We start from the raw sequence: 27,985 nt of genomic DNA, 5'->3' as shown, positions 1-27,985 counted from the left end.
CCCTGAGCTTGCCCATCCCACATTTCTAGCCTGAGACGGCGCAGACAGGTCCTGGGCGGCACGCCGAGGTTGACTCCGGATTTCTCCAGGACACTGGCATCTCCCAGCTCTTCCACTGCTGACCTACAGGCCCAGTACAGACAGAAATGAGCAGAATTAGCTCCTTAAGAGCCGAGTATTGCACATCTCCTTATCAACATATCTGCTCCAGGAAGGAAGGCTAAACCGATCGCATCAGCACTTCATGGACTCATTTACTCATTCTCCAGGGAGCCCTGGAAAACCTGGACTCCAGACCTCCAGGATCGGAGCTGGAGGAGCCCTGGTTTGAAGGGGGGGGGTGCGTGGTGACCGACGTGGCCTCTATGTTCCAAAGAAGACGCGAGCAGCAGCCTGCTTTCGTTTCGGTATCTGTTCAGTCTTTATTTTGACCCGCTTTAGGTTAAAAAAAACAACTGAGCTTCTGAGGTTTCATGTTTCTCTTCCCTCTCATGTACAAAACAACAAAAAAAAACGATAATTATGAAAAAAATCAGTTTAAAACACCAGCGTTCCGAAGTATCCGTGCCATGGGTCTCGTTGAGGACTTTGGCGCCGTCGTTCCGGGTCACATTTCGGAGTGTTGCAACATGCAACATATTCTCACGACTGGATCAAAACTCACTGTCCCCCGGCAGCAGGCAAAGAACTTAAAAACTACAGTTTATCATACAACAAAAGCAATAATCTCACATCTGTCAAGAATAAGTTACAAAAAAACAGAAGAGGATCTAGTGGTATAACGTCAGTCTAAACAGAATAGCTATTGTTCCGAGATATCAGTGACTCAGTATATTGCACTCGGAGACCTCCGGTAGTTGAGGCTCTCATTACTGTAACAGGATGGCCGGTCAATGGCTTGGAAACTCACCCAGACTGCATTCAGCAAACAAAACAACAATCCAACTGGACACACACAGACAGGACAGCTACAAAATCAAGCAAAATGTTGAAACTAAAACACATCGTAAGAAATTTAAAAAAAAACAGTGGAAGCTTGATTCTCTTATGTCTCCTGCTGCTGCTACTTCTGATGAGGCTGGAACGTGGTCTCACTAGGTACTTGGGACAACCCCCACCCACCCCCTTTCTGGAATCTAACCCTCCAATGAGTCAAAATGACAGGGGGGGAGGGAATTTTCTTCAGGTAAGGAATGTGCGATTTTGTTTTGTCTGGTGGCTTCAAAGAAAAATCCAATCAAATGAACCGACCAGGAGCTCTGCTTTCAGCAACGAAGACTAATCTGATGCTAATCGAGGAAAAATAAAATAGTGAAAAATATTCCAGTTTATGGAAGCTGAGAGACGGATACCTTTGAACTGCAGCTAAGATTTTTTTTATAAAAAGTGGAAGCATGTATTCCTTTTACAGTGCAAAACCAAGCTAGCACCACCAGGCGAGACAGGTGGCCCAGAAAACGGAGGTCTCCGAGCATGGTGGGACTCCCTGTCATCGGTATCCCAGAAGGCTGAAATTCTGAACCGAAGAGCACCGTGCACAGTGAAATACATTCACAGGAGCTCCGCAGAGCAATGGGCACCAGTACAATGACAAACTCTTGGTTTCAATCGCCTTAAGGCTCATTTTCACTAAGAAAAATGTGGTTAAAAATCACCAGACTTCCACAAAATAAATCTGATCTCGCCCTTTGCCGGAGCTCAGCACAGTTCCCGACTCCTCTGGAGGGAGGCGTGGTAGGGGCTGCTTTGGGGAGCTGGGTAGACTGTCACTCTGCAGTCCAGTGTGATGGGGCACTAGGCCTGTGCCCCAGGCCACAGAGTCGAACCCCCTGCGCAGCACGCCTGAGCATTGCAGCAGAAGAGCCTAGGGTACATTTCACACCCAGGAGGCAAATAAAAAGGAACCGACCGGAAACCCTGGACAGCCACTGGCACCGACATGACGTCCTCCTCGTCCTCTCCAATCAAAAATCCGCTTCCTCTCCGGCCCTCCCAGTGAGAAAACTGCCCGCTCTGCATCCCACTGTGATTTTATTCAAACTCAGTCAATAAGATAGCCGTGTAGGAGCCCATCTTTTTGCAGCAGATGCCGAAAAATTTAAAACCCTCCTTCCTTTCTGTTCTGGATTTTGTTTTTTTACAGATGTGCGCTGGGCCGGAAGAGAAGCGCGCACTTTGACCTCGTCTCCAGGGTTACCAGCGGAGCGAGGACGCGAGGAAGTCACTTCCTGTGCCCGAGACTGTACAGCGTTGCTCTCGAAAGGCCGGGATAAAAACGTGGACGTTGTATATCCACGGACAGACAGTGTTTACCGAACAGTTATAAAAAAAAGAAAACTACAAAATCTCCCATACGGGTAACATTATAAATAACGGCTAAAGTTTAAATGGCATTGTGTTCAAGTAACATGTTAGGTCCCTGATACAGCGAGGTTCTGTAAACAACAATAGAGAAAACAGTCACAGTAATAAACCGTTCAGTTCAATCATAAGGCAGCAGCACGGGATTTGTAAAAAGTACAATAATATTTTGTAAAAAAGAGACTCCTCAAAATATCCATTTCATTTTTTTTTTAGATCTTCAAAGAAAGCAAGCTTCCGCCCCTTCGCTCCCTGACAGTCCTTAAGGCATCGAGAGTTGAAGAGTCTTTGAACCTTTCCCGGGACAGAGAGTCTGTGTGGTCCCGGTTATTTCCGTATTCCTCCTGAAATAAAACGGGAGCGCGGGGGGTGGGGGCGAACCCAGAAGATGAAAACGTTGCCACGTCCACAGGCCTGTGTCGCGTCCACACACTCACGGAACCTCAATGCCGAGGGGTTCTGAAAAGTTCAAACCGCCCCTCGCTCGTCTTCGCCCAGAAACGTCCCGCAGTTCCTCCGCCTCCGTGTGGGCGGAGGAGCCGGGCGGAGTTTCGTTTTCGTCGCCTTAGTGCGAAATCGATCTTCGAACAGTTTTGCTCCCTGAGGTATTATTGTTGATTTCTTTTGTTTTTAAGTCTCATTTTTGGATCAGTGCGAGTGAGAGACTGGGCATTACCGGCGGGGCGGGGTTTGGGAACAACTGTTTTGAATTGAACCCCCCCCCACACACACACTCCAACAAAATCAGGGTCTCCAGTTAAACCCTCAATAAAAACAACAGCACTTGCCCCTCCAGCAGGACGACCTTCTGGGGTAGTTTGGGGGTGTTCACAGCAGCACATAGGTGGAGAAGGGGTACAGGACCCTGCTTCTGAGCCAAATGCAGGTCAGGGGGTCACAAACCAGCAGAGTTTACAGATCCCTTCAATCAGTAGCCTAAAAACCCCGAAACGGCTTCAGCAGGAATCCTTTCCCCCCCATAAGATGTTCCCAATGCCAGGACTTCCAGGCCAGACCATGAGGAGGGGGTACTTCCCCAGTCAGGCCCGCCTCCTGCTCCGGACGAACAGAACAGACGGCTGCTCCAGGGCTTCCCCCACAGCTGAAAGAGAGCTGTAGCACTCTGGAGACCCCCCCACCAGGCCCCAGACCCTCGGCCCTTCAGTTCACCACCACTGCAGGGAGTCGATTCTCCAGCGGAAGGATTTGCGCCGAGAGAGGGCGGGGGTGTGAGCACTCTGCCACCTGGGGTAACTGAGTGTCCGAGTTGCCCTCCGCCGATATCCCAACAAGCACGGAGGATGATGCCCCCCCCCCACTCCCACTCCCACCAGTACAGGAGCCAGACGTGAACGGCTCGCCGGGCGCTACGTCAGAACGATGACTGCCTCGGCTCCGGCCGCGGAAACCGGCTGGCGGGTCGTGCCCCGGGCCCGGGGAGGGGGCCGCTTCCGTTTCCGCGCCCCCCCCTTCTCCTGGCGTCACCTGTCGAAGCAGCCGGCGGCGAAGGACGGGGTCGCGCCCAGGTAGCCGCCGCCGTAGGCCACGGACAGGCAGTGGCGCGGCTCGGCCGCGATGGCGACCTGCATGGAGACGGGCCCCGGCAGCGGGAGGCCGGGGGGGAGGCCGGGGCAGGCGTGGAAGGTGCAGGCGCCCGCCCCCGCGGCGCCCGGCAGCAGGGCGGGCCGGTGGGCCTGGAGGTAGTCGCGGGAGGCCAGAGGCCCCAGGGCCTGGGCGTCGGCCAGCGCGTGCAGCTGGGACAGGGGGGTGGCGTGCTGGGAGAGGGGCGTGTAGCCGACCGGCTGGAAGAGGAGCTGCTGGGGGGCCGAGGCGGGGGGCTGCCTCTGCACCGGGGCCAGGGGGGGCGTCTGCGCGGCCGGCGGGGCCGTTTTGGTCTTGTTGGCCTCCTTGACGTCGTTGTCGTGGGCTCTGTGGGGAAACGGGAAGAAAAACGCGGCTTGAACCCTCACCGCGGCCCGAGCATCGTTGTGCAGAACCGCGCTGAGCGATGCACCGGACATCAGCGAGACATCGGGGCTTCGAGCACCTTCCAGTAAAATTGTTCTGTTCTACTCTGTTCTAATGAATCGCTTTTCTGCCCCAGCGCACGAGCTCGGCTCTTTCCAATTCTCCTTCCTCCTGCCACGGATCCACCCTCCTCGGAGAGGACGGAGAGCAAGCTGTGCGCTGGAGCGAAAAGGAGGAAGACGGGGGAGCAGGGGGCCTTACAGCAGCATGAGCTCGATGCACTGCGTCAGGTGGTCCCAGGTGTAGCCGGTCAGCAGGTGCAGGGCAGTGGTCCAGCTGGGAGAGATCTGCAGGCAGATCCGGGAGGACGCGATGCAGGCTGCCGCCACCTGGGACGGCCGGAAACTCAGGAAGGCGTGATCTGGGGCGGAGACAGACGGACGAGCGCACACACACACGCACACGAGACAAACGCACTCCAGTGAGTCAGATGCAAACAACGCGGCAACGTCAACAGAACAGCGTAGTGTCGGGGGGCATGCGCGCCGGGCTGTCTAAAGATAAAGGGCCCAATTGAGTGAAATATCAAATTGTGGGGGGGGGTACAGCACCAGAGTGGGGTTCAGTCCCCCTGCAGCCCCACGACACACAGATCAGGGGAGGAGAGAGACACTGGACAAGACCAGAGTGGGGTTCAGTCCTCCTGCAGCCCCACGACACACAGATCAGGGGAGGAGAGAGAAACTGTACAAGACCAGAGTGGGGTTCAGTCCTCCTGCAGCCCCATGACACACAGATCAGGGGAGGAGAGAGACACTGTACAAGACCAGAGTGGGGTTCAGTCCTCCTGCAGCCCCACGACACACAGATCAGGGGAGCAGAGAGAAACTGTACAAGACCAGAGTGGGGTTCAGCAAAGACACTGGTCAAGACCTCAGCACCTCCTACTGCACTGTGTCACCATCCTTTGCTAATGCTGATCCACAGGGAAGAGTGACACCTACTGGTCCACGCACGCCACATACAGCAGCCACCTGAGATTGGACCAGATTAGTGCTGAACGTTATTAGATTGCACCTGCCTGACTAAACACTTACTCCTGTGCTGTGAAGACACAGCCCAGTGCCTCCACAACTCTTCCTAGAGACCAGTTCCGTGCGGGCCCTGCTCTGGCCCTCCTACCTTGCAGGGAGACCTCCAGGAAGTAGTGTGTGTACTTCTCCATGAAGGCCCGGGTCTTGGGGAGGGAGGAGAGCGGCCAGCCGTTGTGCAGGTCGCTGTCCTGGATGGCGGCGTGGAGGTAGTAGTCGATGAAGTGGGCGGCGGTGGGCATGCACAGGTTCCAGTTGAAGGTCTCCAGCAGCAGCAGCTCCATCTTGAGGAGGTCGCGCTTGGTCAGCACCAGGTTCAGGCTGCACATGAAGCCCAGGGCGTTCAGCTGCTCCAGCTTGGGCACGCGGTCCTCCTTCTCCTCGAATTTACCTGCCGGGGGGAGAGGGAGCCGTGGTCAGACCAGCCCGGGATATGCAACAACGGGGCTGGGCAGCTTGTTCCAGACTCCCACTGCTCTTTGTGTAAAGACGTGCCTCCTGTCCTGACTGGAGGATCTCATCCAGCTGTTTCTTGAATCTGATACCCTGGTTTCTTGTTCCACCCTCCCACAACCCTTTGTGTAAACCTCTCCATCTGTGACCCACTGTCCGTGAGTCAACCTCTTGATAACGGTCAATGTTAGGTTGGGTTTTTATTTTCATCACATGACCCACCACATCAACCTTTTGCCTATGCAGCCTCATGAAGGCAGGACACATGCAAGACCTGTAATTAAAAAAATCCCACTACAACAAGGAGAGAACTAGATCAGGTTCACGATTTCACACCGCAGCAGGAGCGCAGGTGTCCAGGGAACTACAAACAGCACGGGCTAAGGGCGTGGTGAGTGCTCAACAACCGAGCAAAAGCCTTTCTAGGTTTCCAGGCTTTGGCAGAACCCAACACCTTCTGGGCCAACCTAAAATGGCTTGAACCACCCAGGAAGGAAAAAAAGGCTTAACACCAACCAGGCGAGTTTGTGGGCATTTAAGAGACACATGCCAACATTTCTCATCAACGTCCTTCTTGGCCTTTTTCAAGATCCTGGCCAGCCTAATGAACACGTCTCTTTCTCACGGGCAGCGGTGTGGAGCAGTGCTCAGGGCTATGGAGGTGTACAGGGTAGGCTGGTTGTTCGAAACTGCTGTCATACCGTTGAGCACACTGCCTTATCTGAGCTGCTCCGGTAAAAAAAAAAAAACAGCCGTATAAACGGAAGTCGCTTCGGATAAGAGCGTCAAATACAATTAATAATAATTAAATAAAGTCCGCAGGGCGAATGAAGCCGAAGCGAGTTTAATTCCCCAATCTCTCTACTCAGACGAACATAAAACGGGGGGGAGCGGGGGAGGCCCCTCTCAGCTGTAAAAGCACATATGCCCACTGCCCCCTTATTGATCCGGTTCACAGGCGCGCTCTTTCCGCCGAGGTGACGTCGCGGACGGCCTGAAAGAGGCCAGCGAGCCCCGAACAATAGAGCCGAGTCACCCGAGAGGAGCGGCCCTGTCCCGTCCGCCCCGCCGGCAGGTGCAAGAAGCGACGCCATTTGCATTTTTAAATAATGCGGGGACATCGATCAGGCAAATAGGGGCGACTCACTGGCTCACATCTGATCCTTCGCGGAACAGCGTGCAGGGGGGGGCGGGAGCGAGCACAGGGCACGTGCGTGGCCGTGAATGTTAATTAAAAGGGGGGAATTCCGGCTCCCCGACAACACGGAACGCATTTTCTCCTGGCAACCCTCTTTTCACGGTCGGAGATGTCCGTCCTCGCCAAACAGGCGTGCCCAAGCCTTCACACAGACCGCGGCGCCGGTTTGTCTTTAATTAACAGCTCTTGAATGACGGCCGGCCCAGGACTACAGCGCTCACGTCCACACACTGTAAACAAGACGGCAATTAGTACTCTCCCGTTGTACAAACGGGGAGCTTTCGAAACACACAGCAGGTTTTTTTACCCACGAGAGACCCCTACAGCACTCGAGTTCAAACAAGGCGTGTGGCTCTTCGCCTACTGAAGGAATTCATTTGGAATGTATTAGTCTGGAAACCCCCGGAGGGGCTGAAGATATTAAAATTAATGGGACATTCAAAATAAAACGGCATAAAAAAAAGCTGGGAGACAGCCAGCTGAAGCCTACTTGATTATTCAATGAGGATGAAAACTATTAGGATCCTATAGCTCCGCCCACTCCCCCCGGGGAAAGGGGGGGGGGCTCTCTTCATATATATACTTCTCCTAGCAACAGCTCTGTGACCTCACAATCCCTCACGGCCAATCAGATTACAGAGTTCAGCCTTTTAACCCAAGTGGGGAAAGAGCCGGGGCCCCTTCCCCCCCCCAGTGGAGGGGGGGGGGGGGTCAGATTACACAACCTGCACACCCCAGCCACCCCCTAATGATGGCCCCTGCGCTCCTTAATGCTCCCTTAGGCAAAGCAGTGGAGGGGGGAGGAGGGGTCTTGTGATCCAATTACTGATCCACAGTCCCCTATAAACTGCACAAACGCCGGCACTGTAGAATAAAATGCTAATTTCTTATAGATGGGTGAAAAAAAACCTCACAATTTAGAGCAGCACAGGATGCAGGCTCAGGTCTGCACACTGCGAATCACAGGGTCAGGTGATGAGTATTACAGTCTCCCAGATCCAGGCCCTCGGGTAAAATTCTTGGATCGGGGGAACCTGTCTGTGTGGAGCTTGCACGTTCCCACACGTGCACAGCTCCTCTCCGGGCACTCCCGTTTCACTGCCTCCCTCCTCTCTCTTGGGGACTGGCGGCTCGACATCGCCCCTTCCCGATGGTGGCCTGTTCCCAGTACAGCCAGCGGCAACTCTGGGACCACAGGGGGAGCTGGAGCCAGACAAGAGCTAGGGCTCTCGCGTTTGGCTCTGCTCCACCCACACCGGCGCGGACCTCTCCCAGGCCGGGCACGGTCATCACAGGGGGATGCCCCCGGGGCAGGATGCTTCAGGAGTGGGCCTCTTGCCCTCACCCAGGGCAGGTAACGACGATGCCTCTGCTGTCAACCGGCTCACAAAACCCCGCAGCTCACAAACCGTGAAATGGAACGCCTCGGGCCAGAGTCGGGTTAGGGATTTACCACGATCGCCGTTTCAGTGCTGGCGGAACAACCGTGTTGTCGTGCCGTTACATGTCCTACAGCACCCTCAGCCTTCATCGAGCGTCTTTTACAAATGCGGGGTGTTGAATATTCAGTGCTGTAGTACAGAAGGTCACAGAAGGACAGGGTGCGTTTTTTCTTCCCTTACTGAAAAACACCAGGCCTGTGCGTGGCAGAATGTGGGTCAAGTCGCTCATCCAAGGACAAAAAATGTCCAGCTCCACGTCCTGGAGCAGTTCTGGGGCTCCGGAGCCACACCTTGGCCAACCCTAACAAATTCCCAGTGTTGTTAGCTGCCCAGAGTCTCGCCCCTGCACACAGGCCGCGGTTTATTACACTACAACTCCTCCTCCTCCTCCTACAGTGCCAGCTCGGCTCACACCGTCCAGCAACTCGCAAGGCAATAAAAGCTCGAGCACAGGCTGGAGGGACCCTTTGATCCTGGCGTGAACAGCTGGGACGTACAGCACAAACTCCATGGTGGACAACCTTAACATGCATGAACCCCTGCAGGCGTCTATTTCCTGCACTGCGATAGCGGAAGAGAGTGCTTCCCAGCCCTGCTCCCGGAGGAACAGCGTCTCGGTTGAATCTCATATATCCTCTACTGGGAGGCTAAAGGAACTGAATCTCCTTAGTCTTGAAGAGAGGGGACTACGAGGGGACCTGATGCAAGTATTCAAAATCTTCAAAGACACTAACGGTAAACCCAGAGGACAGGAACCACCTCACGCAAAGAGTGGTGGGAGTGTGGAACAAGCTGGTGTGTAGCCAAGATCATGTCTTTTTAAGTATTAAAAAGGACTACAAACCAAATGGTTTTGATGGGCCAGGTGGCTTCCTCTCTCATTTTCCTAGAAAAAGTAAACAAATGCCCCATCTGTTCAAGCTCCGTTTTATAAAAGGTTCCTCTCCTTCCTGGCACAGCTGGAGTGTCGAACAGACATGGGAGGGGTGCAGCCTCACTGCTGTACCCCAGGGGCCCCTCAACCTGCGTTGCCACGTGTGTGGGGGACATTTCTGGAGCGGGCAGCGTATTCCTGTCAAAGCAGGGGCAACATTTAGGACGAGAGGCCCATGATGCATTGGGGCAAAGTCTCGGTCATACCCAGCCCACCAGCCAGCACAGCGACGCAATACCCTCTGTCCACTCAACCCTCAGGGAGTAAGGACATGGCAGCCAGGACTGTCCAGACAAGCAGCCGACAGCCGATTCAACCCAAGCCATCCAGAGCCCAGAAGACCACAGCCCTCCAGCGTACGCACTAACAAACAGGATGATCTCCGAGTAAATCAGATGAGGTATTTACTACCCCCCATCAGTCCAACAGCTAATAACTCAGATACCCTTTTCCTACTGGACATTTACTAGCTCTTGCCAAGTTGTTCCACTGATAAAGCTGTAATACACGACTCAGTGGGTTCTCCGGGGCTGTAGTCACGCATGCTGACTTCAGCCACTACAAGTATTAAAGTGCTGCTGTCTGTTTGATGGCAGACCGCTGCAGCGTGTGCTGTGCTATTCTGGTCAGGAAACAGCTGGGGTGGAAGTGCTAGTGGACTGGTCTATCAGGGCGTATTTTCTGGGACCAAGATGGACTCAAGGAAGAAAAGGGGACCTCTTGGCACAGTTTTCCTTTGGTCGGTGTGGCCAGCAGCTCTGTGTGGAGTGAGGGGGAAGTGGACAGCTCTCACCCCTTCGGCCCCAGGATGCAGGCAGGACCCCGTCCTGAAAGGGTTTTGAGAACCCGTAGGGCTCCAGGGCGTCCAGACTCCTGCGGACACCCAGCGAGAGAGAGCGTGAGGTCCGCACGTTCGGGTGGCAGCCCCAGAACCAGCGAGAATATTCGCTGGGATTTCCTCAGCTGGCAGAACCCAGTCGCTGGAGCCGGTCCAGAGTCCCACACAGACCGGCTGAAATCCCAGAGGGCTTACCAACGCGAAATCATTTTTTTTTTTTAACACAGGAAGCAAACAAGTAACGCGTCGCTGCAAATGGTTAAACATGTCAAGCTCCAACTTAAGAGGTTCCAGGAGAAAAAAAAGGGAATCAAATGACGAAGGCTGAAAATTACACATCAAAAAGATGCCAAGCGGTGGCTGATGTAAAAGCAGGCGTGTTTAGACTGCAGTCACGTGTGCCAGGTGTCTGTAGTGCGGACCGGGACTTTTGCACACAGGGAGGAGTGCAGGCTCCAGGCAGGCTGGAGAAGGATCAGCCATCCAGACCACCCTGAGCCTGAATTCTCAAACAGCAGCTCACCCTTGGAAGGGCAGGGCAGAGCTGGGGCAAAAGGCTGTGTAGGGTACTGAGGCTAGCAGTCAAAGACAGCTGGTTGTAGACGACAATTATGACCATATGACTCCAATTTTCACTAATAAAAACTTCCACAGTATAATGAATATGAACAAGGAGGAGGCTGTTCGGCACATTCAGCCTGTTGGTTGGTCGTACATTAACTGATCCCAGGATCTCATCCAGCTGTTTCTTAAAAGAAGCGTCAACAACATGGCTTATGTGCTCAACAAGAGCTTGTTCCACACTCCTACCACCCTTTCTGTAAAGAAGGGCCTCCATTTCTCAAGTTGAAATGGTCTTCCATGTAGCGCGCATCCTCTCCTCTGGCCCGAGTTTCACTGGTGATTCTGATGAGGTGCGTCAGTGTCTTTGATGACTTGATGACTGGGGGGGGGCGTGATGCATCTCCGTTCAAGATGGAAGAGGCTCTGCTCCTCCCGCTCGGCCTTCTCCCCGGAGGAGAGGCTGCCCATCCCGTTCAGCTGCAGATCTTCTACTCGGAGCAGAACGGGCTCTTCTTCAACCCCTACTGGACTGGCAGCCTCCTCACCGGCTCCCCCGATGTGGTCCGGCTTGCACCCGTTGCTTGCTGGGATAGGCTCCCCCATGAATTGGGCGAAGCTGCTAGAAAGTGGATGGATGGATGGATGGATGGATGGATGGATGGTACCAATCCATCTCTCCTCCTCGGGGAATCAGCCTAACGCTTCCATCTTCTGTGGGGAGAGTCAGCCCAGTTTAGCAGCAACTTCGCTGCCAACACAAACCCACATCTGCCCGTTTCTTATCGGCAAGCAGAGAAAGTCCCTCCCTTCCGGCAGGTGGCTGTGAAACCCGCTGTAACATGACCTCCCAGCAGCTGCGCGACTGGGCGACTCATCCGAGCCGAGGAGAGGGCTTCCCAACAGCGAAACCCCCCGCACCAAGGCTTCGGAACGTGTCCGAGACGGCCCAGCAGAATCCGGGAGACGAGACCAGCAGGGCCCGGCGACAGGACTTCAGAACCAGGTCCACTGTTCCGGGCCCTTGCGGGCTTTTTCTCCCGCCACCACCGCTGGAAAAATTAAAACCCCTGTCCCTAGAGGAATGAACGTTGTGCTTTGTTCATCTGCTTTTCAGTGGAAGGTTTCAAACCCATTTTACGGGGAAACGGGCACAAATCTACTCCAAATCTGACCTTCAAGCTGCGGGAGTTGCCAACAGGGAAAACGCTTCTTCAGAAAAAGCGTTTTGTTTTACGCGGGACTGCAAGGGATCAGCTGGATCGCTCCCATCTCTTCCAGTGAGCTTCAAGTGCGGTTCAAAAGCTACAGGCCTTGACACAGGAATCGACAACAGACCCCACCCCATCCCACTGAGAAGCAAAAATGGCCCAAAATGTTTTAAATCTGCAAATCTAGCAAAGAGTGTAGAAAGAGCAGAAAGAAGCACCAGGAAAAACTCGGAACAGTTGTGGAGAGGCCCTCACACAGCAACTGGGAATTTCCGATTTTCTCATTTAAGTCCTCCGTTTACATCTTCTTCTACTGCTCTCTGTCAGCCCTCCCAACAACCTCAAGGTGAGGTTGCAAAAATAAATATCCTTGCATTAAAATCAGGATATTATGACCTTTTCTATCACCACAAAACGCCTCAATGTCTGACGAGTTCTTAGGGCAGCTGGCAGATGTGAAAGACTGGAAATGAAAAAAAGTGAACATCCCGTTCCTGGGAGAGGGGCAGCTCGACAGCATTCTCAATGACCGCACAGCCCCGCCGCGCTCCGAGCTCTCCTACAGGGAATCTCCAGGCGGGAGATCCGGTCAGAGACAGATAGTGTGTGTGTGTGTGGGGGTGTAACATTCCTTTCACCTTCCCTCACATCACCTGGAATGTGTGCTGTAACGCGACACCGTCATCTCTGAAACCGGGTACAGTTCTGCACAAAAGACGCTGGTCTGCTCCACACATCTGCGTGATCACAGGGAATCTGTACTGTACCAGCGCGCTGGCGGCCAAGACCCTCATTGAGGGGTCGAGCATTTTAACCCCGACAGGCCTGTCCCTCGCTCCAGGCGCCGATGACGGAGGCGCCCTCCTGCAGTTGCACAAGGGGACAGACATCGGCGTCTCAAAGAGGAGGAGATCGGCCACAGAGTCGTTACAGGCCCCCCTCAAAAACGCATAGTGTGCTCCAGGAAAGCCTCCAAGAAAGAAAAACATTACTCGTCATCAGGAGCACTCTCTCTTGGACACTCGAATCTACAGGGAATACAAGTTGTGCATCCGCGTAAGTGTTTTCCAGGTGGAAGAGGAGGTCTGAGGAGTGCACAGGGAACGAGACGAAGGTTTAAAACAGGGGCGTGAAAGGATATGCCCCGATCCGGGGCGATGTGTACACCCCGCACAAACCAGGTCCAGTGTACGGCTATGGACTTGAGGACATCCAGGCCAGAGAACACTCTCGAGTTCAGATATTAGGGGCTGCAGGCTCATTTCCCATGTGGCTAGACTCCCAGCATTCCCTCCATGATGAGTTTTCTCAACGAAGAGCGACTTTTCCCAGCTAATTAATGACCTGTCCCGCAATCCCCCCACCCCCCTGCAGCAGTTAGGAATTTCCAGTTTTCCCCAATGAGGTTTCTTATTTTCACCTTCATCTACTGTTCTCCATCTTCCACACTCGCGTCTCTTTAGGATCTCTCAGGAAGGAGCTCTTTAACGGAGCGGAATTTCCGGCCAGTGCCTTTCTGACGCCCGGGCACATTTTGCAAAACGCAGGAGCCAAGTCCAGACTGCAGCAAAACTTCCCCAGATCAGGAAACAACCCCCTTTACAAGACCCCTCCTGCAGCCTCTGCAGACACCAGGCCTATTTAACGATGCAGCGATTTTGTTTTAATTACACCTTCACGCCTTTCGGACGCTCTGCCTCGGGAATGCTCCCCTGATCCACTCTGCGTGTTCATTTGCATTGCAAAGGCGAGACTGCTGAAACCAATTAGCGCCCGCCACTTTGAGCGCAAAACAAAGCCAGGATTATGGACGTCTTTTTGGAAAGCGGGATCGGAGCTTGGATTCAGGAGCTGCAAATCTCGGTTTTACCACTCCTACCGCGCTGTCAAAATCTAAAAACAGATCAAGCAGCCAAGGGAAAAGCGTGCTCCAGACAGTCCGTTTAAAAGGGTCTTCAGAGCTGTCCAAACTTGTTCTGTGCAGTATTTTCCGAAGGGCCCCAAGCTGATTATCTCCCTAACAGGCACGGTGGAGTTCGGTCAGACTAATCTACATATTCCGGCTCCCCGCTGGGTAAATTCAACACAGAAATCCCACCAACCCCACCCCCGCCACAACTCAACAGGAGCAACAAGCAGTGGAACAGCCCATATTTAAAAGCCTTCCTTTTTTATCCTGTTGTTTTTGCCATTTTTCCCGCAGGGTGGACGACCTCGTGACGGGACACTTTAAACTCAAGTTTCTCCTGGCCCTTCTCTCCTCAGCCCAGCCCTGGACAGCTGCCCACCCCCTCAGCTCCACTATTCCGCCCGTGTTTGAGGCAGCTAGAAACGAACTGGAGTTTTAACTGAAATTGCAGCTGGGAGACAGCATTTTCCCTTTTCTCTTCCCGGCCGATCGGAGAGAACATCTCTGGAGCTCTACAGCGGGATCGAGGCTTTTCCCAGCTCCTGGTCAGGGCAGAGCCGGGCGGACACTGGCAAGCTGGGAGCAGCAGACAGGACTGCATCCCCCAGACCCTCCCCAGATACGGAGGTACGCATGTTGACGCCTGCTGGAAGATCAACGCCCGTTTTGGTTGAAGCCAACATTTCAATTTCTGGTCAAATTCCCTCCGTTTTTTTTTTGTTAAAGAGCCGAGGGGAAACAAAACAAATATCTGCATGCTGGAGAACGCAAATAAAAGTCACCCCACAAACCCCCTTTCTCCCGCCACTAGCTTCACGGAGGCGTGCAGAGCTGGGGGAAAATGTATCAGACTGCACAGGTCCGCTTCTGTCCCACACAGGGGTCCAGGTGGGCACGTCACTTAACCCAGGGCCCGAACCTCTCTCCTCGTGCCCGGGACGATACCCAGCCCCCCACCGGCACACATCCTGCCCTTCAGCTCCCCCACCCAAGAGGGGCTGGGGGGGGGGGTTCCCCGTGAGGCGCTCTTTTGTTCAGAATGGGGCCCGGAAGCACATGGCGGGCGCCCTGGAGCCCCCCTGGACCCTCACAGAGGCTGGGCTCTTTCTGAGCTCGTCACCCCCGTCAGCGGAACAAAAACAGCGGCCTGCCCCCGTCCACACGCGGCGGCGGCGGCTGGCGGAGTCGCTGCTGCCAGCCGCACTGCCACACAGGGAGGAGAGGGGGGTGGTCTCCCTTTCATTTCCAGATTCCGTGTTTTTTTTTTTAAAAAGCTGTGTTTCCAGTACGCGAGGAAGGTGTGTGTGTGTATCTGATGGGTCTGGGGACAAGGGTTTTCTGAAGTGTAGCTTTTTTTCCCCTCCCTAACGCAGGTACCATTACAGCGTCAGGACTAAGACTGTTGAAGGGCAGGCGCCAGAGAGATCAGCTTCTCTTTAGGAGCTCTCCAGAAGGAGCTCTTTGTCCACGCTGGGCTAACGGAGCAGGATTTCTGGCCAGCCTTTTGGATTCTTAGGCACTTTTTGTAAAAACGCTGGAGCAAAATCCAAACTGCAGCAAAACTGAGCTTTGAATCCCCCTGAGCAATAACAGCGCCACCCCACTTCGCTGCCTTAAATAGGCCATCACTCCTGCCCCCCCCCCCAGCTGCTCCTGACAGCCCGAGCACCCCCCCCCTCCCCCCGCCAGGGGGGCACACTGCAGCCGGATGGGGATTCAGTTCAGTGGAGACAGAGCCCTGCGCCCCCCCCAGCTCCGAGCTCAACGGAGCTCCTGCGAGGGTGGAAACAGCCTACAAGCTCCGCTGGGAGTAGAAAACGGACCAGCTCCCCCAGGACTCTCGCTCCCTCCAGCTCTGCCACATCCGATCGGCTTGTCCACGATGAGCATCAAGCCCCCCAGCCCAACACTCTCCCCCTCCCCTGCACGCCCCCGGCGCCCCCCGCCCCTCCTGTGAAAGCCACTCCGATCGCCTCCAGCTGCCCCCCCTCATCAGACCCATCACAGAGTCCTGCGCAGACGGTGGGCTGACAATGGAGGGGGGAGTGGGGACACAGCCAGCAGCAGGCGCGACCCGCTCCTACACAGACTGATTGAATTACGCTGCGCCCGCCCCCTCCGCGGGGCAAAACCCTGGGCCTTAACCAGCTGCGCTGGCACGGCCAGCCCTGCCCACAAGGTGCCAACTAAAAACAAATAAACAAACATGGCGCCCTTCATACTGCATCGGCTCTGGGAGGGGATCGGAAAAGCCAGTGAGGCCGTCATTAACGCAAATGCCAAAACCCCAGCCACACCAAACCATCTAACATAGACGCCCAGGAAGTCAGGAGCTCCGCCGAGATCGCAGAACCGACGGATACTCTCCGTGCAAAGCGAAGAACGCGCTCGAGTCCAATTTTTGACTGGGGGATTTCGGGCCGAGCACGGTTTGTTAGCCTGACCTCTCCCCTCCCCCATTAAAGAGTTGCACAAGACTCCCTGAAAACTGCCTCGAGCCCTCACCGAGAAGCAGGATCTCCCAGTTGGATCCTGCCCTGATTTAACCACACTGGTGTGGCTTTAACCCTATAGATCAGCAAGGCATCTCCCGAGCCTGGAGACTCCAGAGGGACTGGAATTCCACAGTCCAGTAGCACCGAACACTTGATGTCCCTAGACTTCCAGCGGGCAGGCCAGATTGCTTCAAATTCCCAGCCCGATGATCTCGTCAGGACGGGTCGCAGCCCTGATTTAATCCAGGCTCCGAGACTCGACTTTCACACCTTGAGCAGGAACTCAATGGCATATACCGTTAGTGCCTTTGTGCATTCTTTTTCCTGCAGAACGATCTTTAAGAATTCAAGACGCACGGAATGCTTTGCATTTGCAAACGCATGAAAAATGAGACACCCTGGACCGGAGGAAGCCATAGCATTTCCCTCCTCGCTACCACAGCCGGGCCTCCCCCATCTCGGCGCAGTCCTCCAGCGTGTCTGCTGGATAACTTATTACCCTCCTCGTTTCCCTGCCACGCTAATTACCCAGCTCCCAGAGCCGCGTTTCCCTTCTGGTGCGCGTCTGTGATAAGAGTCTCGCGTGATTAACGGGGGCTGTCAGGGGAGACAAAGCCCCAGTCAGGAGCGCCACCGCCGAGGCCGGCCGCCCACCGACATGGCGACACTGACGAGCTCCTGGTGTCCCGGAGAAGAGGAACATCTCAGACTCGGGCAAACCAGAGGGTCAGATAAGCTGGCAAGGGATGCAGCGAACGACTACTGCAAAATGCCAAGACAGCAATTATTGTTGAACGGGCCAACTGGCTCCTACACACCACTGTGTGTGGACAAAGGCCAGAATTGACACTATCCTGGGACTCCTTGTCCACCGCCACACTGAGATGTATTTTCTGAAAAAGCTCAGAACAGACTTTTGACCAACACCCCATCTGGAAGATCCAGGGGAGACGACGTTTGTGTTGCGGACGCCTGGGCTCAGAGTGACAAACCCCGAGACGCATGGGACGTGCGATTGCTCTGCCCTGCCCGCCTTCCAGCCTCTTGTTTTATTAAGAAGTCACAGGCAGCGCAGCCCCCCCACCAGAGGAGAGGCAAGCCCCTGGCCTGCCACATGGGGGCGCTGTGTTTCTGACAGCACAGAGATTCCTTAACAGCACTCGGGGGACAGCTGCATGCCACTTGACGTGGGGAACCCCAGTCAGAGTCAGCCTAGTGACTTGACTCAGGCTTGAACCTGGGATCAGGTGAGCAACTTTACCTTTAGCCTTTTTGGAGGCCTACTCTTTCTGTTTTTGGGAAGTCCAGCCACATACACAGTGCAGCAACTTGCAAAAGCTAAGACACCCTGCAGCAGGGCAGCATTAAGAGAGACTAAAGCGGCGCGTGCTCTAGACGAGCTGACCAGACAAGTCCGTTCCTGCAGGACTTTAAGACAAGCTCTGCACTTCAACTCGTCAGACGGCGCCACTGTACACACTGCACTCAAGAGCTCTCCACCCCCAATCTACAGCTCTCCTTGCTGATGAGCAACTGCACAAAACGAAATAGGACATAAGCAAGAATGCTGTACTGCACAGCAGCGCTTCTCCAGAAAGAGTAAGGATCTACGGACCGACCTCCCTCCCAACACAGCTGTAGCACCATGGGGGTGAGGGTTCTGGACACGTTTGTGGCTGCGGGTTCAAATCCCAGAAGCAGCACAGCCATCTCACCCTTCAGCCACAGTACTTTTTTTAACATCAATAAAACTGTACCAACGCAAGAAACCTTATGGAAAATCACGTCAGGCGCAACCGATTTCGGAACGATCGATACAACTGGCGCCATGCTTCCCGAGACGAGAGAACCCCCCCTCCTCCCCCACTTACTGGCGAGGAGCAGGCAGGACAGCGCGATGACGTACAGCTGCTTGACCGCCACGTCGTAGTGGTCCATGAACAGGTCCAGCAGGTAGACGGCCAGGTGGCGCGCCGTGGGGCACAGCTGGTAGCGGTTGCTGAGGATGGCCAGCAGGTCGGCGAAGTAGCGCCGCATCCCGATCTGCGGGGAGTGGGCTCGGTACGCCGGCAGTTTCAGCTCCTGCAAGGGTGGGTGGGGGGAGGAGGGAGAGAGAGAGAGAGGCGAGCGGGTCAGGAGAGGTGGTCCGGCTGCACCCCAAGACTGGAGGCGAGGGGGGTCATCAGGAGTGTTGGTGTAGCCGCGCCCCAAGACTCCACAGACACGTGGAGGTTCTCGCAGCAGACGGTGCGCGTCAGATCGACAGAAAAGGCAGGGCGCCCCGACAGCGCGGGCTGTTCAAGGGGGTAACGCCGCACAGACGGGGCCCGGTGGGAGACATGGGGAAAGTTCTGGAACAACCACCTTAATTGTCTGTGTGTGTGTGCTTGCGGGGAGGAGCGAGCAACTTGGGCCTCCTTTTCAAAACCAACACTTACAAACTTTACAGGCAGGAAGCCAACATCAGGGATGCCTCTGCAAACACGGAGTGAATCAAGCAGAGGGCTGGTGGAGCAGGCGTCCGGGCAGAGCAGAGAGAAGGGCCCGGTCAGCCTCTTCAACGCTTCGCCAACGCTCTGTTGAGGTGACTTTTGGAAGGGCTCTCTGGCGGCTCCCTCCCCCCACACACACACACCACCGCCCCCCCCCAGACTCAACCAACTGGGCTCGTCAGACCCCCCCTCGCTAGCTGCTGTTATCTTTGATCTCCTCACTCAACCATCTCCTGACATACCAGCCCGTTTCAGAGCCGGGTGCAAGGGGGGGGGGCGGCGCTTCCACCAGCAGATAAGGCAACAGAAGCAGAGGCTGCAGTAAAAAAAAAAACCTCCACCCCCCCTCCCCCAGCGCGGACGGCTGCCAGCCCATCCAGACTCTCGGAGTCCTTCGCTCCGGTCTGCTGTCCGCGCTGCTCCCGGGCTCGTGCCGAGAGGACTGGGGGGGGCAATCCGAGTTACACCCTGCCTGCGGTGGAGACCCTCACGCAACGCGTGTTTCAGGCCCGCGCGGGGACTTCTCCGCCAAAGCCGCGACTGAAGAGTAACCCGTTCTGCAGCTCTTCAGGGCCTAGGCTCGAGGAAAAATAGATTCAAACTGCTGGGAAGAAATAAAACATTCGATAAAATTGCAAAAAGGAAGACGGCCGCTCGAGCTTTCCTGCGGGATCGAGCGTCGGAACCAAGACGAGACGGGTCAGCGGTCTAGAGCGGACCTCAGCTCACTGCTGGGGAAGCTTTGGGACAAACTGCACCCCATCCTCGGGATTTCAGGGCTCCCATCGAGACCGCAGCCAGGACACCCTTACGACTGGCCAACGAAGCCGGCTTAAAGGGGAACGGCAGCGGGTTCGAGCACAGCACACGGCGATGACGTGGGAGGAGACTGGCGGGGCCGGGGACTAACAAAACCCAGTTTGCTCTCAACGATCCCTTGGCGAAACCAGGACAGGACCAGCTCTGCACTAACGTCCCCACCTAAAATTGCGTCCCCTCTTGACCACTGACAGAGTTCACCGCCCACCCGGGGCAGTACGATATCGGCAGACCAGCCGGCCCAAGGAAACGGACCAGACTCCCATCACAGAGCAGCTGTCAGGTTCGTGTACAAACTGCAATGAAATGCAATATGCTTGGAGAATTGTCTCACTCTCAAAAAGGGGATGGCTTTTCAACAGACAGCAGGCCTACTAATGATGGCACAGGTTAAAACTCTCTGCAAAGGGAGTCTTCTCTACATCCTGTTCATAGGAAGTTTCAACATGTTTTTATCCAAATGTCCCCCCTGGCCTTTACTAATCGTGACCCCCTAATAACCCCCCATCTCTGAACTGGCTTCATCACTCGGTTCTCCTCCCCACTGAGAGCTGGTGTGTGGGGAGTGTACTGGAGCATCATCCAGGTGGGGCTGCACACTGGTGGTGGTGGAGGGGATCCCCATTATCTGTAAAGCGCTTTGAGTGGAGCGTCCAGAAAAATGCTATATAAGTGTAAGGATATTATTAGCCCCTTGCGGGCCTGATGTCATTCCATTCAATCTCCATCATACAGCGGGTCAGAATCCGCTCGGCTGTTCAGAGGACACTGGCTTGCTTGATGCTCAAGAGGGCACTTTTCAGAACTGGGGTGCACATGCGAACTGCACCCAAGTCCAGGGACCCCCGGGAGCATCTTCTTCCAGGACCTGGGATGAAAACCACGCTCGACCCGTTAAGAGGAGGAACTCAGGCTCCCCTAACGGGACTGGATACACCCGACTCGCCCTTCGCCTTGAATAAGCTCTGAAAGCTGGCAGCCGGTCTCGGGTTCGAGCAACTGGGTCGCTGAATGGATTGTCTTGTGTACATTTCAGAGCAGGAAATGAGGAGGCGCCCCAATACTAATCACAGCTACTTCGAAAAAAAACACAGATTTCAAAGGGCACATTTGTTTAAGCCTCAAAATGGATTACTGGCTCACTAAAAATCCAGGAAAGAAATGTGCTTCTTCGAGATGAAAACTCCGGTTTCCTAGTCACTTTGAGGAATACTTTCCCAGTTCATATCGGGGAGCAATTAACTTATAAGCAGTAACGAGACTGCAAATAAATAATGTACACAGAAGAAGCAATGCGCTGCATTTAAAACAGTGTGCCTTTTCTTTCAATCAACATGGTAGATTTTCAAGGGCTTTTCAGCATCCTTGATCTCGAGATAATGATTTAAACATGGAGCTCATTCACATCTGGAGTTTCTCACTTCACTCAGAGGTCCAATGACAAACTGCTTTAAAAAGTTTAAAAGGATGAAAGGAAATGGCTGTTTTCCAACGGTTTTTTTTTTTAAAACAGTATTGTCATGACTTGCAGAGGACAAAAAAAAAACCTACAGCGTCTCTGTAACCTTATCAGGGAAGCACCAGACGGTAAAAAGAAGAAAATTTCTCTGTAGGGGGATTTGTGATCTCCTGCCTCTGATAAGACAAGCCGATGTGGCCATGATTGAACACTGCAGGCCGCTTCCTGCAAACCTTGTAATTAGAGGCCATGAAACAGGTGGGCAGCCTGCAGAGCAGCTCCAATAAGCCGAGATTCGGACGTCTGCGCTCACAACACAAGTTCTGGTATTCTATTCCGAGGTTAGAAAAATGGTAACAGCCAGCGGAGTGCAGATTCTTAATCCTCAACTGAATTTCAAGACGAAAAACTGCGAAAATTAACACCTCTAACCACACGTGTAGCCTCATTGTAGGTCAGCTGTACCCTCCTCCAGCTTCGTCTATCCCAGTGGTCTGCTTTCCCATCGTTTACCCACAAACCCCTGAGAAGGTGACAGTGGCTCAGCACCCGACTGAAGCTCTGCAGCTCAAACCTTGTGCAGTCCCCCCCCCGCGCACTGACGGGAGGCCCTTCTTGGGCTGTCTGCTCTCCCCCCCCCCCACCGAGCCGGGTCTTTCAGCCCGTCTCCACGACCCAGATCCCCGACACGGAGCCCCAGCGGAGCCGGGGGCGCCTGGCAGGTCCCGCCTGGCCAGGCCGGGCGGCGGGAGCCGGCTGCCGTCCGTCCCGGGTCCTTTCTACTCGCCATCTGTCACTCTCTCTCGCGCACAGTGGTGCTTTTGTGACGGAGCTGAAGTGGCGGATCGCACAGCTGTGCGCTGGGACGCGGCGGATTAGCGCGGCCGATACCATCTCGCGCAGGGCTACCAACTTCTCTCACTGCACCGCCAGGGCAGCCCCGACTCCTCACTATCCTTCCAGCCGTCTTCTGACTGAGAGCCCGAGCCTATCCCAGCAAGCAACGGGCACAAGGCAGGATACATCCCGGACCACACAGACGCAAAACATGCACACCAGAGCCAATATTTCCAGAAGCCAATTAACCTACCAGTGACTTTGGATCATGTGAACTCAGGGGGAACATGCAAACTCCCCACAGATAGCATCCCAGGAATCAAACCCAGGGTTTCTTACTAATGGAACATAATTTAGAGAGCTACGTAGTGTTAACACTATGCCCTGCGAACAGTGAGTGGCACATCATTGCCGAGTGCCATTCAAAGCAACTATAAGGGTGCGATTTATGAAGGAGAGGCGCCACTGGCGATGATGGATCGTTTCGGTTCACTGCTGTGTGCACACCAGCCAGCATCACCGTTTGATTATCCATCTGGCTGGTCATTTTGTGGGAATAGCTTGATCAAAACACCTTGCTCAAGGCGGCAACGGCAGTGGCTCTCACCTGGGATTTGAACCTGCAACCCCCTGGTTACAAGGGCAGAGGGTCAAACATCCCAGAGACCCATGCAACACAGGCTTCTCTGGGCGGTGCCAACACAGCACTAACGATGTTTAGATCAGCGACGTGCGTGCTGTATGTGGGCTGCCTCCATGCACCTCATTAAGGGGTGGGGGCCGGAGGTAGCCAATCAGCAGCCCACCTTTGGATTTTTTTTAACACTTCTCGCTTGTCCTTAAGAGAGACGGGACATCTTTAGTTGGCACGCCCCCGGATGGGGAATTTAAAAAAAAAAAGCTTGGCTCGTCAAAACACCCAGGCAGGGACACTGTCTGAACCACAGTCTGCAGAGAAAGCTGAATCCCCAAGCCCATCTAAAAACATGGGCTGGGTGATGCCCAGCAAGAGTTCCCTGGGCCAACTGCAGAGGCTTCCCTTAAGAGAAGTGTGGAACACAAAAGGGAGTCTAAATTAAGGCAATCTGCCACTTGCATCCTCTTAAAACACACGAATCCTCTCGGGGGCGAAAACCAGAGTTCATTATGTGGAAACAGTGCGTTAGAATTGAATGCTTCCCATGAGGGGTTCAGTTGCCGTCATTATAATATAGAGTTACTGTAAAAGCCCTCTGGCATCAAGCTGCCAATTGTGTCGGCCTCTTCAGCCCAACCCCCTGCTACCTACTCCATCATTTTTCAGGGGTCTGTGGGAAAAGCTTCAGTCCGACCACACCAAGCAGGAAAAGGGCTGAGGAAAGAGGAATCGTATTCGGGAAAGAAAAAAAAATCCCATCCGTCTCCGAGATGCCTGAGTGCTGGTGCTCTCGCTTTGGAGTCAAGTTTTTTTTTTAACAGAACTGTAAACTCACCAACGGATAAGGCCACATCCCTGAATTCTGAACCTCGGAACATTTTCCCGGCAGCAGAACACTAATAGGTGTCCAGACTCTGTGGCTACTGTCACACACCAGAAACCCAGCAACGTATATCCTCCTCCCCACTACCTTGCATGGAGCAGAGCAAAGGAGACTAACTCCAAGCTCACCCACGGCCTGAGAGCAGGGCCAGACAGAGACGCTCACACTGAAGTATGATTCTTGTCCTGCAGGCGCTTGCAAACGGAGCTGCAGGCAGGGTGTAGGGCCTGACGCAGATGCTCACACGGACGTGTGTGTGTGTGTATTGCACTGTTGTTGGTGGTGAGGGTAGATGCACGCTAGTTTAACCAGGGCACAGGGTTTTTTAAGGCCACAGGCAGGAGATACCCGAAATTTTCCATCAGTCCTACAGAAGCATTACGTCAAACTGGAAGAAGCTCCCCGATCAAAGTGAAGTCTTCGGGGAAACAGAGTTGCAGGGATGGACAGCCTATCAGAATGAACCTTCCTGTCCCTTCAGGTCAACAGACAACGCCTGGCTATCATGTGGCCTTACCACACTCACACTGTGATCTGTGATGTTTTATTGGACTTTCACTGTAATGAAGATTACTAAAAGACCACGAAGAAAAAGGTCATCATAGATCCCATGGCACTAGCTGTAAAATTCCACTCTGGTCTTATACAATCTATCCTTCCTCAAGTTTCTCCTTCATTCAGCTGGTTTCTCTCTCCTCCCCTGATCTGTGCACTGTCTTACCTAAAGTTGACCCTTAACTCACCTTGGGATAAAGCAAGTCAAACACTTTCAGATGAAAGGCACCATAACATTGGATTATAATGTAACTATGTTGGCATTATATATATATAGCATGACAATATATTGTATTGTTTGTATATTGTTATAAGAAGATGGGACAAGTACCCTCATCCTGAAGACCATTTTCTCATAAAATGTTTTATTGCCTCACAGCTCAAGGGATCTGGGTTCAATTCCATTTTGGGGCAACTATCTGAGTAAAGGGTGAATGTTATAGCCAGAATTCACCGTTTCCTGCTTCCTCAGGGAGATGGAAGCTGTTCCCAACACAATCAGAGAATCAGAGAAAATCACCCAGGTTTGGACCAGCACCCCAGCATTCGGACTTTCTGACGTTCTCAAGACTGCAAGGCACACTCAACACCGGCACCGAACGCATCAAACAACTGAGCAGCAATACAGAGTCAATACAGCACCGTACATACATCCACCCCTTCATCCAGTACAGAGTCCAGTACAGGGCGACCTAGCCCAGCAAGCAACAAGCGCAAGGTTGGGACTTTAGACTGTTTCAGGGCACACACTCACACCAGGGCCAATTTTCCTAGGAGCCAACTGACCTTCCAGCTTGTCTTTAGGAAACTGGTGCTCCCGGAGGAAACCACACGAACACAAGGGGAACATGCGAACTCCACGCAGACAGTACCTTCAGCACGGCGACAAGAAAACTCAAACAGCACAACTCTCGATTGACAGCTTTCCACAACATACAAAAAAACATCCCCTAGGCTGGCTCCCAACTCTACTCTGCCCTCCTGTTCCAACTGCATCGCCCTGCTCACTGGTGCGCGCCAGCCGTCCGTCACAGGGCAACGTCAGCTCCAGCTTCCCAGCGTCCCAGACAGAACAAACGGGGCAGCCAGGGTCATTTCAATTACCCTCTGCTCTCCTTTCCTGGAAAGAGCCACCCCCTCCCCGGCTGAACCGTTAATATATTTCCCGACAGCTCCTCGGCCCACCGCGCTGAACAAACACACGCGTGCTTCCCCAGCCCGAAGGACATGAGCAGCTGCAGCGCTGGGTCTCTGCCTCGGCCCCAGCTCTCCGTCTGGACCGAGCAATTGCGTGGTGGTGAGCGGAGACCCCCCCCTCCGCATTCCCTCACGTCTAACTCCCTTCGGCTCGGCCCCCGGTCAGGCGGGGGGGGCATTACGGATTACCGCGCACAGCGAGAACCGCCGCCGTGAGCAGGGCTCCTCAGTGAAAGCTGGCGGGCTTTGGAGTCTTCGAACCGAATCGGCCTCAGGAGAGCGGTGACTTCACACAGGGGTGAGGACCCCAGACAATTCACACTTCAGCCGCAACGAGACAGCCGCCGCAAAACCACACAGCTGCCCTCACACCTCCCTGCCCGGCGCACGCCGGACCTCTCACAAAGCAGGGGGGAAGGGAGGAGGAGGAGGCGACGGCGGCTGTGAGCTCGCATCTGTCTCTGTAGTGACATTTCTGCCTCCAGTCACTCGTCTTCAAAATGTTTTGCGCAAAACGGGGGAGGACCCCCAACACCTCTGTAACAGAAATGTTACATTAAAAGTACGACACCAACCGTCAGCCGAACCAAGGAGTTTAGCGCCGTTTTAGACCCAACGAAGTTAGAAATATCCGCAAACACCACCACTAAGGTCAGACAGGGGGTATTGACAACTGCGCGTTTCATTTTAGTGGTCAAAACCAGCCAGGACCGACAGGGCTACTGAAAAAACACTTATCGTGAGTTTTCTCTTTAGAATTCAACGCGCAGCCACGTTTGGCCGCGGTCAAGCCACACCGGTGGTCCCGCCGAGACGTTCCGGGCCGGCGGGTCCGACTCACCTTGATGCGGAGAGCCTGATGGATGTCCGCCGCCAGCTGCCCTTTCCACCACTGCCCTTCCGTCTCCATCCTTCCCATCCAGCCCGGGGGAAAAGGACGGCCGGTGAACCCTGCGGAGATCACAGCGTGGGGAGGCCGCGTCAGAGCGCTCTTTGCGCGGCGCTGGCCGGACACAGAAGACCGGGGCGCCAGGTCCGCTGAGGAACCGGCCCGCCGCGGCTCGGAGCTAAACCTGCGCGGTAGCAGGTCTTGCAAGTGGCGGAGCCCGCTGGCCTTGTCACATGAAGGACCACTTCGCCTGTACTTCCAGGGTTGAAACCTCGCTTGCTTTAGGAAACACCGCGACGAGCTCCAGATTCGTCAGTCATTCACTGTGAAAATCCCGAATAACCGCGTCGAAACCATTTTCGCCACCGAAAAGTGCTGTTCGGTCTTTTAAAACAACGGCCGCCGACGTTTATTCCGCCAGAAAACACAACCCCGAACAAACATTTGAATAACACACGTTCATAAAGTTTAAGTGCTTTGTTTTTACGGCCGTAGCGGAAATGGTCAAAGTGCTCTTGACGCGGATCAACCCGCACAAGTTTTCGCCTTTGAAGCGTCCCAAGCGAGCTTAGATCTTAGACACCCCTTCCTCCTCCCCCTGGGTCTCACACAACTCGGCATTTAAATGTCTGTGAGTTTCACGCTGCCCGGCTCCGGCGTGCGGGAGAAGTACTCACAGCTGTTACTGAAGCCCTCAGCCACCCCCCACGGCCACGCCAAAGGCGTTTTAAACCGGTCCGTGCTTACAAATGGGATTTAACACCATAACCGCATAACTATGAAGTTGGAACAGCAATGAGCACCTACGTCTCGCAAAACTGGAAATTAAGCACGAATATAGGCTTCGCTCGATCGGTTTAAAAGTGCGCCTGTGAGAATTCGCAGTTTCTGTCCAACTACAGGCGTTTTATTTATTTATTTCGCAAAAGCCGTCCTACCCACTGAAGGGCTGCCTTCGCGCAAATACCTGTAAAACTGCTCTTCTGAAGAGTTTGAGATTGAAACACGGGGATACAACTTGGCTGGCTCGGGCAACACGGTCGTTAGGCAGGAAGAAAAACACACGTACACACCGAAGAAAGAGAGGAGAGAGAAAAGGCACGCTTTACCCTTCTTCCCCAGCCAGACAACCGCAGCGCCGGACCCTTTGTCTCAGACCAACATCCTGAAATCACCAATCCCCGCGTGGAAGTTTCTTTGTATCTCCTGATTTTAGGGAAAACCGGGCGGAAAAACTCTCCTCCGTCCCGGGAGACGCAAAGCCGGAGCTCCGAGTTCCACACGGGGTAGTGGGAGATTTTGTACTTTTCCAAGAATTTGTGCCGTGGTCTCCCCCCCCACTCCCGACCCTTTCCTCTACTCGCTGTGGATGGGAATGGCAGTGTTTCCAGCGCAGCGCCGAGGAGCCGGCGAATGAACCTGCACAGCAGGGGATGGGAAGGACGTTCACGGCATTCTGGGAACTGTAGTCTTCAAGAGCTCGGCAGACTACAAACACAGCTCCAGGGCTTCGGTCAAGCATCGCCCAGAAACCCATGTTTCACATACGCAAACCTTTCCTCTCGTAGACAAAAATCTATAAAGTCCAGAGCTATTCTTTCATATAGGGGGCCCACTTCATTGACCCCACTGAAGTGTTGTCCCTCGACACACAGATCAGGGGAGGAGAGAGAAACTGTACAAGACCAGAGTGGGGCTCAGTCCTCCTGCAGCCCCACGACACACAGATCAGGGGAGGAGAGCAGGAACTTGCTTT

At 54.1% G+C, this 27,985-nt stretch overlaps 1 protein-coding gene across 1 annotated transcript; it reads right to left on the bottom strand.

The window, feature by feature from the left end:
- Positions 1-397: 397 nt before the first annotated feature.
- ccnjl (cyclin J-like) lies at positions 398-27,653 on the bottom strand. The gene is made up of 6 exons (XM_069196020.1): positions 27,339-27,653; positions 26,182-26,291; positions 18,333-18,543; positions 5,512-5,811; positions 4,591-4,750; positions 398-4,290 (listed from the first exon to the last, which is right to left on the bottom strand). Exons 2-6 carry the CDS (start codon positions 26,257-26,259, stop codon positions 3,843-3,845), a joined length of 1,197 nt encoding a protein of 398 aa, XP_069052121.1. The 5' UTR covers positions 26,260-26,291; positions 27,339-27,653; the 3' UTR covers positions 398-3,842.
- Between the last annotated feature and the right edge of the window lie 332 nt (positions 27,654-27,985).

The sequence above is a fragment of the Lepisosteus oculatus genome, chromosome 11, assembly GCF_040954835.1.
Source record: "Lepisosteus oculatus isolate fLepOcu1 chromosome 11, fLepOcu1.hap2, whole genome shotgun sequence".
Taxonomy (NCBI): Eukaryota; Metazoa; Chordata; class Actinopteri; order Semionotiformes; family Lepisosteidae; genus Lepisosteus; species Lepisosteus oculatus.
The sequence above is the reverse complement of the archived record's forward strand: the minus strand, read 5'-3'. Positions and strand labels throughout refer to the sequence as shown.

Excerpts from the sequence above, each read along its gene's own strand:
- ccnjl (XM_069196020.1), bottom strand. The coding sequence starts at position 26,259 with ATGGGAAGGATGGAGACGGAAGGGCAGTGGTGGAAAGGGCAGCTGGCG. Across the intron at positions 18,544-26,181 it reads ATCAGGCTCTCCGCATCAAG|GAGCTGAAACTGCCGGCGTA; the intron begins GTGAGTCGGACC and ends CCACCCTTGCAG. Across the intron at positions 5,812-18,332 it reads GTCCTGCCTGCTCCTCGCCA|GTAAATTCGAGGAGAAGGAG; the intron begins GTAAGTGGGGGA and ends TCCCCCCGGCAG.